The sequence below is a fragment of the Medicago truncatula genome, chromosome 1 (genome assembly GCF_003473485.1).
Source record: "Medicago truncatula cultivar Jemalong A17 chromosome 1, MtrunA17r5.0-ANR, whole genome shotgun sequence".
Taxonomy (NCBI): domain Eukaryota; kingdom Viridiplantae; phylum Streptophyta; class Magnoliopsida; order Fabales; family Fabaceae; genus Medicago; species Medicago truncatula.
Window position 1 is genome coordinate 36,329,920 of NC_053042.1, and position 12,626 is coordinate 36,342,545.

The following is a 12,626-nucleotide window of genomic DNA, read 5'->3' on the forward strand; positions in this document are numbered from 1 at the left end:
TTAGAAAAATAGTTCCTGTAAAATCTTTGGATTTTTAAAAAGGTCCCTGCAAAATATTTTACTTTTGAAAATATTCTCTAAGGACTATTTTCAAAAACAAAATATTTTGTAAGGACCAAAAACAAAATTTTTTTTTACAGCGACTAAAATCAAAACGAAAAATGTAGTGACCAAAACCATATTTTTATCCATATCACAATATTCGTTTATTTTATTGACACGGTGTTGTATAATGTAACATTGCCTTTCCTTTTCTCACTAGTTTGTTGCAACTTAACAAACTTTTCTTTCACTTTGAAAACTTCTCAAACATGTTGCTTGTTTGTCTTGATAAGCACTAGTAGATCAAGTCTTAGACTTTGAACATAAGTGGTCTGCTAACAATTAGCGCCTCTCTGATCCATTAAATTGTGTTTATTTGGTTCCTACCATGCCTCTTAGTTTGAACTTGAAGACAACTTCTTTTACACTATTTGATAGAGGTAACAACACTCTCTTTTCAACATTTTAATACCCACTCTTTTGTTGGGTATTAATGTGGGTCCTACAATTTAAAAATAGGATCCACATAAAGCGGTGATGTTTACATTGATTTCATTCAATAAAAGAGCGAGTGTTGGAGAGAACGTTAAAAAAATAGTGTTGCTAACACTAGCCTATTTGATATGGGTGAAATTAGGAAAAGAGAAGTTGAAGAGAAAAGGCTCTCGTTTGGTCTAGTAGAGAAATAGAAGAGTGATAACTTTTGGGTGGGTCCCACTGAAATATCAATCTTTCCGCTTATGCGAAGAAGATCGACGGAGACGGTGCAACTCATATGATGATTGAATTACGAATGGCTGACAATGTTATTAAGTTCAATGAGTTCAACGACAAGGAACTAAAAATCGTTGGACATCACATTTTGTGTGTGGAACTAATCACGGTTTCACTTTTTCATATGGACAACGTCAATAGTAGATAAATATTCTTGTAAAAAAAAAAAACTGTAATAAGTATTCGAAAAAAGTATTTGGAATCCTAAATATAATATAATATAAAATAAAACATATTGTCTGAGGCTAACAATCATACATTTATTTTTTCTTTTAAAAGAATCTTAAACGTAGCACATCTAAATGGCTTGATTAGGTTATGGCCATTGTTTTTGGGAGTTCAGTTTGGTTTAGAACCAAGCAAAACACTCAACTCCAAGTACAGGGGAAGTAAACAAAACAGAAAGTGCAAAGAAGATATTCCACTCTATCTTGACTCATACTTACAAGAGGAATGATGATAATCTAATCTAATCAAGCAATATTTGATCTAGGCAAAGTGGGCATGAAGTTTCACCATTGACAAGCATTCTAAGACCAGATTTAAGCTCTGGTATCCCTTCCTCCAAAACAGCACTCACAGCAAAGATAGGAACACCCTGGACCCTTCTCCTTAACTCTTCATACACTTCCTCAGCACCTTCCTCATCAATCTTATTTGCGACTATCAAGGATGGCCGATTGGATAAACCCTCCAGATGGTACTCAAGCTCTAGAACCAAGTCTTTCAGTTGTTCCCACGGTGAAATTCCTTTTCTTCCCGGTAAAGCAGCAGCCACGTCTACCACATAAGCCAGAACCTTTGTGCGTTCTATGTGGCGCAGAAATGCATGACCAAGTCCACGATTTTGGTGTGCGCCCTTTATAAGTCCAGGAATATCAGCCACAATTATCGACATATCATCATAGTTCAAATTCCCTAAATTCGGCCTAAGGGTAGTGAAGGCATAGTGACCAACAGCAGGCTTAGCTCTCGATATAGCTCCAAGTAACGTGCTTTTACCAGCATTAGGCATTCCCACAAAACTAACATCAGCAATGCACTTCAGTTCTAATATAAGAACAGACTCAGAACCAGGTAAACCTGTACTTAAGGAAGAGTTAACACTGTCAGTGTCCTGAAGATTGGTTACGTGTTGACCTGCCCCTGCCTTCGTAGTCGGAGGCTTCCTAGGATCTTTTTGAATAGACACATTACCGAGACCACCTTCTCCTCCACGAGCAACAATAATCTGTTGACCTTCTTCTGTTAATTCAGCAACATTACTAAGGATCTCTGGTTTCCCTTCTATATCCTCTGAACCAAGTTCGGAAGTTTCATTAGATGATGAAAGTTGAGAAAGTACATCTGCTGATGCAACACATGTAGATTTTACAGACTTCTCAACATTTGCTTCAGTAGCTTGGGATGAAGAGCAGCCAGTAGGATGTATTGCATTGACTTTTTCCTGCATTGTAACGTTGGAAGTAGAACCATCGCGAGGGTCGGAATGATCATCTACAAGTACACCAGGAACATCCCAAGGGTCTAAATCTGCCGAGGATTGAACTTTTTTGACTATAGAAGGAATATCACCACTAACAAGATGAAGTACAGTGCCAATCGGTACACGAACAACCTATTAAAGCAAGTTAGTTTGGATAAGGTCAATTTTGTTTTGAAAACACAACCAAATAGAAGAAAATAAAAATATGAAACAATTTTTAAAGGTGAAAGAACAAGTAAAGATCAATAACCTTATCGGCACCCCTGGTTCCTATCTTATTTTTTGATGATCCATGTCCTCCATTACCTGCTATCTACCATGCACCATTAGTGTCACTGACATGAAAAATCTCATAATTTTTTGACATAATTTTTTTTGGTAAAATATATAAGTGCATACTAGATGACGCTGCAGACCACTGAAATCCCAAACTCTACGAGAGCATTCCAGAATTACATCACCACCTACCCCACCACTGCCACCTACATTAAGCAAGCACATTGCTATCAGCTCTACAACACTCCATCTAAATTTCTTAACATCAACTGGATGATGGTATTCACAAATCAATAGCATGTTTCTGATTGCTGAATAATTAAATCCGTATATATAGGTTTGTATCGACTTAGTCCTCCACATTACTAACAATTCCAAATGTATCCTGAAATTGCAAAATGTTAATAAAGTTTGTTCCTATGCATAGATTGTTATCAAACATATCTCTTATACTATCCACTTAATTTTAAATTCATTCCTGATATTACCAACTTAATGTCATTGTCATTATAGCTATTGTAAATATTAACGAGGGGATGAACCTTACTGACATTTTTCAATATAACGATCATTTTGAATTATTGATAATGTGAGAGACTAAGCTAATAGAGTCCTATAATTTCAAAGACCAAATTGGTTATTTACTCAATTAAGCATATGTCAAATTATTATTTTTTGAATGACAAATGTTAATAGTTAGATTAGATTAATATTTACTCCTTTGTCCGGGTTTGAACCCAAGAACTCCAACTTCTTATCCCTTAGTTCAAACCAGCTGAGCTACCTGATCCCCCGCATATGTCAAATCTAGTAGATAAAACATAATAAAAAAAGAAGAAGAAAATGCACCATCAGCTATGCTCTTTCTATCATGTCGACTGCGGCGAGAGCTGGTGCAACCATGACCACCATCTCCTGCTTTTGCAAATATTTTAACTTTGTCAATCATTCTTCTCTCCTAGAAACAAAAACCTCAATGCAGTGAGTACTTACAAACAGAAAAGAAATAAATCACAAAATGTCATTTTTTTTTCATGGTGGTAGAAAATGAGTTGGATTGGAGATAAACCTGCAAAGGGGCCAGCTTAGATTTGCTGTGAGGAGAATTTGAATAACAAGAATAAAATACAGTAGACCATCTCGATACACAAGTTCGAGTAAAAACTTTTACTTGTCGAACATATCTTGCTTCAAACACCAACATTTTTGTCTATGTTTGTTATCAATAATCTGTCAATAAATTTGTAACTTGTTGCTTCACACCTTCAAAATGAACTGAACAAAGAAGAAAAAAGATTAATGTTAGATCAAAGCAAAGCAAAAAATAGAAAGAAAAAAAAAGAAACTTTATTTATAGGACTTCTCATTGGGGAATTTTGTCGAGCAGGTGTTATGCATAGCCAAATTTTAAGGGTTTTGCGTTTTTATGAATATTTTGAATAGTTAATTTTGGTACATTTTTTGTTTAAGAGACAGAATGGATGATAGTAAATGAATGAGTGTCACAATGAAGCTATTTTGAACAAACAAAATATAAGGAATGGAAACTAAAAAATGCGAGCAGAGAAAGAAGCAACAGAAGAAAACTCACGAATGTGTGATGGATTGGATTCGAATTGGTTAGTGCCGCTGAAACCAATTCTTAAGAGTAGATTTATGCTGTTTCCTTTCACTTTGATGCAGTGAATTGATTTGGTTTTGTTATCAACTTTTTTTTTTTTAGAAGTGTAATCAAGCCAACCTAAGCAAATATATTTAGCTTAGTTTGGTTCGGTTCAGTTGATCGATTTATCGAAAAATACAGTTAAAAAAAAAATATTTTTTGCTCAAAAGCATAAAAATTATTAAAGAAAATAAACAATGATGGATGTGTCAAAGTACAAATGAAATACAAAATATAATCTTAACAAACACGAATAATGTTGTTTGTTTGTTGTTTTGGTGCGAGGGTGTAAGTAAAATGTTGACTTTGAACCAAGTCAAAGTGAGTTTGATAAGTTAAGTTAACCTATCGATTCATCGGTTAATTGATTTAAAAATTGAAAACCAAGATTGAAAAAAATCTAAATTGAACAAGAAAAGATTAGCTAACTTTCAATTTGGTTTATTTGATTTTTCCGTTCCATCGTATTTGTCTTACAATTACACATCAAGATATAACAACATATGTTAGATTTGTTTTTGGCCATACTTGAAGAAAGTAGCATAGAGTACATTTTTGTATATATAGATAAAAAAAAAAAAAAGATTCTACATGACCATGTTGAACCAAAGTACATTTTTGTGCAAACAGATAAAAATATGTTTCTAAATGACCAAACAATCTCACAATGTAAACGATGTTGAGTCATACTGTACTTGTTGCCATGATTTTAGTTGCACCGATCGTACCTACATTATATTTGATGGAGATGGTAATGAGACATGGTTAAGAAAACTTGAAGTGTTTCCCCTAATTGATAAAACTCAATTACTTCTATCACTAAAGTTAGTCGAACTTTTTACTATACAAAGTTTTACCTACCATGAAAGGAAATTGGTCACACGAATATGCAATAGACAAAAATTGCTTACAACATACATAGGGGGAAAAATGTCTGAAAACTCGTTTCAACTAACGCAATAAATTTGTTTTTTTAAAGGAATAAATTAGTTTATTGAACACAAAAGTTAAATTAAATGAATGACATTTTTAATATACTATCATCAAATAGGATGAAAATAGTTAATTTTTGTTTGAATTTCAATCCAACTTAGATGAATCAAATTTTGTCTGTATTTTATTATGAAGAGATAATATATATTATTAGAAATACAATTAGCTCTTTTGGTAATCCATGCCTAAACAAATTTGCATTTTTCAACTTTCTTATTTTAGCATACAGTTATAATACTGTACATCCTCATTCTTCAGTGTCTGCGGCACGGTCTGACATTTCTAGCTGGAACTTGAAGCATTGTATATTAGAGAAAAGTACTTCAATTTTAATTATGGTGATTCTCGACGGAATGAAAGGAATTCAGCTGTAGCTATCAACAATCACATACACATCTCATGTTGTGAACAATCCCCATTCTGATAGGTTTATTCGTTTGGTTTTCATTGTCCTAGTTAGTTCAATTTTCAGGAACACGGGTCTTTTGTAGTCTCTAGTTTTCATATGTATCCAGATGTTTGTGGCAACAATGTTGCTTTGCTTGATCAATGAAGCCAAAATAATTTTGTTTTGTTAAAGAATAGTATTTTTTAACAAAAACCCAAAAAAATCATTTTGAAAATAACTGGACCCTGTTATTATTATTACACGAAGAAGCAGGATCCTGCAGGCAATTGCAAAATGCATCTTCATCCTTAGGAAATGATGTTGGTAGAGGATGGTCAGGAATGACACCAACCTACATGCAAATGCAAGGTTTTAAAAGGGGAAGCCGATTATTATTATTTTTTTTAAAAAAAAAAAAAACTGGAAATAGAAGAGCAGACCTTGTCAATATCTGTGTGCGCAGGTGTCTCGTAGCGAGCAACTGTAACAACTAGTCCTGAGCCATCTGAGAGCTCAAATACTGATTGGATCTTCCTGCAAGATGTGCAGCTCATATTAGGAAAATAATATAAAAATTTGTTTCTTTGAATTGAACCAAACCAAAAGTAATTTACCCTTTTCCAAATGTTGGCTCTCCGTACACTATGGCCCGCTTGTTATCTTTCAATGCACCCGCTAATATTTCGCTGGCACTTGCAGTTCCCTTGTTTACCTGATTAGGCTCAAGATATTTAATTACTCATTTTTACCATATACAATTGACAAATTGGAACTCTGAAGGACAGAATTATATTAGCAGTGAATGAACAAGATGTTTAATTACTCATTTTTACCAAATACAATTGCATACATTCAACCATGAATTAGATGAGAAAATATGTTATCTACAGTACCGCAATGGGATCACAGGAAAAGAGTCAATAGAACTCTTAAACACCCCATACCCAATAACTGCTTACTATCCCCAAATATCCACCCAATACAGAGTTTACGATTCTCTTGAAACCCGTACGAACTGCCCTAACCCAATACAGGTATCCCTCATTGCGTGCATGTCCTGCAAATCCTATTTTTGTGAAACCAACTAGGACATGAAGAAAACAATAATTTATAATAGAGAATCATTGTAACTGTATTATGCGTTTGAGCCAGGCACGATATATGACACCAATGCAATGAGAGGAGAAAGCAAAATAAGAAAATTACCAGCACAGCAAGGGGTTCAGAAGTTGCTAGAGCACCACTTCCATCTGTATCAAGTATATCTCGAACACCACGACTATCACAAATATACACAATCACACCTTTGTCCAACCTAATTGATAGTATCTGTTAGAACTTGAAGCTGGACAAAAGATGAATAATTTAAAAACAAGAAAAAAATAAGGTATGACTGGAGGAGTTCATTTTCGGCTGTTATTGTAAGAATTCTTAACAACCCAATTTGCCAATGCAATCTATTTCAAAATGGTAAAAGGTGTTTCTGATTGTATGGTTATAGAACACTTGTGATCCATAAAAGGTAAGAATACTGGTGTGGTACCATGCTGCAGAAATTAAATAATTGTAACCTGAATGGTAAGATAAAACATTTACTTGAATTTCATGCCCACAAGCCAAAATTGATATACAATGGATGTAAAAAATGTCAATAGCTGAAAGCCATATCTTACCAAAGCTTGGCAATCTCAATTCCTTCTGGGAAAAGACCACCACTGCAACAAATATAAGCTTCAGAAAGCTAGTGATTGAAAGTATATAGAGGCAAATGTTGATTGCTAAATCACCTATTATCTCTGAGGTCCAAAACAAATGCATTTACATTATTACTCCTGAACGTATTGATTGCTTCTCTGATAGCACCTGCAAGGATGACGGATTATGGTAATGTGACAAACAAGTATCAAGAATTTCAACATAATAAGTCATGCTTAATTTAAATCGTCAGTGAAGTAGATTTTTTTTTATATTTGTCAGATTCAAGTTAAAACTCCAACTAATGACTGAATTTAATACCACGAGGTTCATAAAAAAAAAGTATCACCACAACCCTAGTCATCGTCGATACATACTATTCACCCAAAAAAAGGCATGAATACATACATTTTTCGCTGAAAAGTAAAATGTAATATTGGTCAGTCCAGCGAAATAAATAAGACAGCTGCAAGAGTATCAACCCAAATGCCCATTTGCAGTAAGCAGGTTCCTAAATATAAAGAGAAACAATCCCAACAAGGCAGGGATTCATGCATAGTGCGCTCAATACTTAGTGTGGATGTATTTGGTATGTCTAACTTCAGTCTTTCAAGTAAATGGCATACAAATGTAAAAACATTCATGAATGTTTCTATAAAATTTTCATTAACTGGTCAAACTTTATATGGTCATCGGGAAAACGTGACTCTTTACTATACCAAAATGTGGATTATAGCAAGTAAGAATTATGGCTTGGAGTACTAGGTAGAGAAAAATGTATGATGCATCACATGATTAATGTATATTGGTTACAAAATCAACCCTTTTTTTAGTTAGTATAGAAGCAAGAAAAGTCATGCTTGGCCCATCAATTACTACTTACGAGATGCATTTTGGTTGAACGATGTTAATTTTATATAACCAACTGTTGGGGAATTATCTCCTGCAGCAGGTAACTTGCACAGTCTTGACTTCACTGGATTGACTGTAACTTTCTCTCGCCTGAAATGCATAGATTCATATTTTTAGTTGTTTAATTAGAATTGTTTTTTATTAGTAAAAAAAAAGAATTGAAATGATTTTCTTTGTAAAAGAAAAAGGTATCAATTAATCAGGCCTCTCAAGTAATGGTAAGTTGGTAACAATACTTATGACTAAATCAGCAGAGTTAACAATGGTATCAATAATTAGCCATGAGTGTAATGTAACTAAATATAATGAAGCATTATCAAACTGTAAGTTTTTGCATCGTCCTAGGTAACAAGGCACATTCTCTGAGGGTCAAAGCTACAAAACTAGTTCTGCATCGAAAGAATACCAACTTACGTTAGAGCTAGATGCTTTACATCAGAACCACTACGTATGGTCAATGCAACGGAGCTTCCATCAGGTCCTCTGTAATTTTCTTTAGAAGGTCAGGCAATCAAATAGATAAGCTTAAAGCAAATAATGAGAGGTACAATAAAATTTGGTCTATTAAATGGTTGCTTACATTAACTTTCAAGTAATTAAGAACCTCATAAATGGCTCATGCTAGAGTAACGGATAATCTAGAAAGTGTTCAAGCAGATTAAGTCACAATAAATACAGCAACTATCAAAGTGTTCTTCCACCAAGTGGTACTGACTACATGGATTTAATGGCGCAACAATACTTTGTCTTGGACCATATCTATATATAGACCATTTAATTCTTGGTCTCTTTTCATAATTCGGCCTATAGTTTTCTTTGACCTCCCTTTTCCTCTAACTATTTCTCCACATATGTTTGAACCAACTGAGACGAGACACAACCTTTTTATCTACAACAATGGAAGCTATATCAATTTTCATTCTAATGACTTCATTCCTAATCCTATTTTAGTATGACTACTTGTCCAAATTAAAATTCTCATCTCAGTAGCACCCAGTTGTATGCAACATTACCGTTCTTAAGGCACAACAAGTACTAGTCCAATATTTATATCAAGTTATCAACATAATAGTAGTACTACTTTGAACTTGTTGAGAAACTATTAAGTTTAAGACATAAATGCAATCTTATCTGTTGATGTTTTGCACATTATTAACAATGTGTTCTTTTTATTTTAATTTTTTCACATCTGTCTAAAAATATTGATTTTAAAGCACAAGTGGCATGTAGGATGAAGAGAAACCCACTGTAGGCGTTCAGCTGCATCATACAGCCCCAACTTTTCTGTGCTCATATCATCAATGGCCAGGATAACATCTCCAGACAAAACACCAGCTCTATATGCAGGACCTCCTGGAGAAGCTGAAATGACAACAAGTCCATCGGATGGCATGTCTGCTTTGGTAGGGTAGCCTATTGATATCCCCACACCAGTTAGAGCGCCTTTAGTTCCAGACTGCCTTCAACAAAATTTTAGTTTTTGGTGTTATCCAATATGCATTACACAGTCAGGACTATATGTGAAATAAACTAAAGGAAATCTTAAAATGATATAGATTTGTACCCTCAGACTTCTGAACTTCTCAGGCTCTAAAAATCTAGTGAAGCGGTCATCCAATGTGGCAAGCATCTTTCTTATCGCCATATCTGAGAACAAATGTAAATTTGTAAACTTTTGACTGTACTTAAAAAAATCTTTCCCGAATCATCAAATCCATCTGGATAATTTAGCCTGGTGAATAAGTTGGCAATTTCATCATTTTTGACTTTTAAAGTTGGTCATTATCCACTCCATTTTGATACTTAAAGTTTAAAAGTGTGAAATATAATTTTCTTAACAGCAAAATCATTCTTCAATCTGTCCAGGACATTCTCGCTGATTTATTTTCTGATCACGCATCACATAGATCAGATATATGTGGTGTGACTTATCCTCTCATAATTCACAATGATCAATATTGACGAAAATTTAAGCTATTATACTGCTTCCCATTATTATGGCGAGACTCCAGAGAATCACTGATGACAATCCATAGTCAAGCTTTCAACCATTCCATTTTTATTTTGTGGAGAGCTGTGTGCATTTAAACTAAAAAACATAGTGCTAGACAAGGAAAAATCTACTTAACAACTAGCTACGTTTAAATCCATTACCCATGAAGATGTTGTCTTGCATACCAAGAGTCAAGAGGACAGAAAAAGGAAAATCAAATCGACCTACTTATCTTCACAAACTTGAATCTAGAACTGAGATTATGATGACCAGACTTCTATCTGAAACCAACTAATCCAAAGCAATTTGATTGGAGATTAAATCATCAGAAAGTACCAGCATTTAACTATATCAGATAGTTCTGGTTCTAGTTAAGTATAGTCAGTTGCTCAGTTTAACATATTTTGCCATCAAACATAAATTCTCTCTACTAAAACTAAAACTTAGACCGATTTCAGTTAAACCATTTTACTCCTCATCAAGCAAGCATGAAACAATTCAGTGAAAAAGTTATATTGTAATTCCACTCCTCAATCCTTGGAAGGCAATCATAAATGATTTTCTATGTCAAAACAGAGATAATTTACCATAAAATAGTTTTTGTTCAGCAAGTTGAAAAAAAAAAGTAAAAAGTAGAAAGTGAAAGTCATACATGTCTCTTCACGGTTGTTCATGGGTTCATTGCGCAATGCATTTTCTCTATACCTAAACCAACTCTGTCCATTAAAACTCTTGTCGATATATGCTCGGTCAATTGTTCTCCATGCCTCCAGAAAGAGGAGATTCTCTTCCGTCAGGGCCCCTTCAAGGGACAAAAAAGAATCACAGACATAAATTGAGAGAATAAAGAAGAAATGAAGACGAAATAACACAACAACCAAGCCACTACTAGTATATAGTACTAGGTAAATTTGGGTCCTCTAAAGTCAACAACCTCAACCTCAATCATTAATAAGAAAATAAAGAGTTGATACATCAACACCATATTCTTTGTTATGCATATGTATGTAATATTAACTATTGAATTATTGAACCTCTTAATCTACACAATCCATGAAAGGAAAATGCAAGAGTAAGAGATAAATTTCGGTGTAGAGAACAATGTGTTCTAATCCGTTTTAGTATTGAATATTCAGAATGAATTACAAAGATAGGCACGAGACCTTATCTACAATGAGAGAAGTAGTGTTAGGGACACTCTTTTTTCAAAACTCACTCTCTCATTGAGTGAAATGAATGTAGGTCCCACTCTTACTCGTAGGAGTTCCACCTAACGAGTTAGTGAGTGCCAGGGTGAAAGTTGGAAAGAGTGTTTCTAGCTCGCCTGCACTCCTCAAAATGAGAGACATAACTGAAGAGTGATTAAGTAACTAGACAGATGGTATAACAGACTTCTAACAGTTGGAATAACTAACTAATTAATTGCAATTAGATTCAACTAACTGAAACTGAATGCAATCGTATAATATACGATTTATTCATCAATGCTTGCTATTACTTAATCAACAGTCAAAAGCAATGAAACACCGAAAGTCTGATACAAACATGAACACGGGACACAACACTGACACTAGACATGGATAATAATTTCAGAAAATTGAACTAATCGATGTCTGATACATGTTGGACACCAGACAACCTTCAATTTGAAGTGTGAGTGCCACATAATCTAATCAAAATTCTAACACAGATTCATCATGACGAATGCATTGACATACTGATAAAACTCACAAGAGGGGTTGTTGGAAGCTAAAGAAACCGACACAACCAACATAACTCCAGCAACCAACCGCACAAACAGTAAAGAAGCATGCTTGACAGAAGAATCCTTGTTCCATTTCCTCCTTTTGCGAAGGAAAGTCCAACTTTGAGGAAAACAAACGTTGCTTACTCTTGGCACCACCCCAATTGAAAATTTAGTTACTTTCTTCCTCTTATGTGTGAGTGAAAATGAAAACCTTGATTCTGTTATGGAAAAACACTTCCAGTTTGAAACCTGCAGCACAAATATTGTTACTTTACGCGGTAAATGATCAGATTGATGAAGAAGGGGAAATTGAGAAGGGGACCTGAGAAACGGAGATTGTTGGGTAACGAAGAGGGAAAGAAGGATTGACTACAGAGCTACCAATGATCTCCATGGAAGAGTACCACCTCTGCCTCAAACCACTCACTGTCTTGTTTCTTTTACATTATCGTTCTTTTTTTAAATTAAATAAAATAGGCAAATAAATGTATTAAATACTAATTTAGAATGTCTTTCTACAAAATATTATATTATATTACATAAAAAAATACGGAATTTTGAGCTGATTTTTTTTTATATTATCAAACAAGTTTTTTTTATAATAATGTTTATTGTGGTTGTCATTGAACAAAAATAAAAATTTAGTTTATATTATTG

General features: G+C 34.1%; 2 protein-coding genes across 4 annotated transcripts; both read right to left on the reverse strand.

Moving 5' to 3' along the window:
* Positions 1-1,051: 1,051 nt before the first annotated feature.
* On the reverse strand, positions 1,052-4,325 carry LOC11429749 (probable GTP-binding protein OBGM, mitochondrial). Of its 2 annotated transcripts, XM_003590676.4 has the most exons (6): positions 4,170-4,325; positions 3,648-3,853; positions 3,428-3,536; positions 2,702-2,784; positions 2,553-2,615; positions 1,052-2,434 (listed from the first exon to the last, which is right to left on the reverse strand). In XM_003590676.4, exons 2-6 carry the CDS (start codon positions 3,780-3,782, stop codon positions 1,286-1,288), a joined length of 1,539 nt encoding a protein of 512 aa, XP_003590724.1. In that variant the 5' UTR covers positions 3,783-3,853; positions 4,170-4,325; the 3' UTR covers positions 1,052-1,285. The 2 variants fall into 2 exon arrangements, with proteins under 2 accessions (XP_003590724.1, XP_024636143.1); XM_024780375.2 differs by lacking the exon at positions 2,702-2,784 and having other exon boundaries at positions 2,553-2,608.
* A 1,284-nt stretch (positions 4,326-5,609) lies between these two features.
* Positions 5,610-12,446, reverse strand: LOC11432783 (carboxyl-terminal-processing peptidase 2, chloroplastic). Of its 2 annotated transcripts, XM_003590678.4 has the most exons (13): positions 12,292-12,446; positions 11,954-12,218; positions 10,875-11,024; positions 9,794-9,876; positions 9,477-9,685; positions 8,644-8,712; positions 8,201-8,319; positions 7,410-7,485; positions 7,296-7,337; positions 6,829-6,937; positions 6,237-6,334; positions 6,063-6,156; positions 5,610-5,974 (listed from the first exon to the last, which is right to left on the reverse strand). In XM_003590678.4, the coding sequence occupies exons 1-13, from the start codon at positions 12,361-12,363 to the stop codon at positions 5,846-5,848; spliced, it is 1,515 nt and encodes a 504-aa protein (XP_003590726.3). In that variant the 5' UTR covers positions 12,364-12,446; the 3' UTR covers positions 5,610-5,845. The 2 variants fall into 2 exon arrangements, with proteins under 2 accessions (XP_003590726.3, XP_024636151.1); XM_024780383.2 differs by lacking the exon at positions 12,292-12,446 and having other exon boundaries at positions 11,941-12,077.
* Between the last annotated feature and the right edge of the window lie 180 nt (positions 12,447-12,626).

Bases quoted from the DNA above. Each gene is read 5' to 3' on its own strand.
- LOC11429749 (XM_003590676.4), bottom strand. From the start codon at position 3,782: ATGTTGGTGTTTGAAGCAAGATATGTTCGACAAGTAAAAGTTTTTACT. The intron at 2,616-2,701 runs GTATGCACTTAT...GGTGCATGGTAG, and splicing joins GTGGTCTGCAGCGTCATCTA to ATAGCAGGTAATGGAGGACA. The intron at 2,435-2,552 runs GTTATTGATCTT...TTGCTTTAATAG, and splicing joins GAACCAGGGGTGCCGATAAG to GTTGTTCGTGTACCGATTGG.
- LOC11432783 (XM_003590678.4), bottom strand. From the start codon at position 12,363: ATGGAGATCATTGGTAGCTCTGTAGTCAATCCTTCTTTCCCTCTTCGT. The intron at 9,877-10,874 runs GTATGACTTTCA...ATTTGTTCTCAG, and splicing joins GAACAACCGTGAAGAGACAT to ATATGGCGATAAGAAAGATG. The intron at 9,686-9,793 runs GTACAAATCTAT...TGTTGAAGGCAG, and splicing joins AGAAGTTCAGAAGTCTGAGG to TCTGGAACTAAAGGCGCTCT.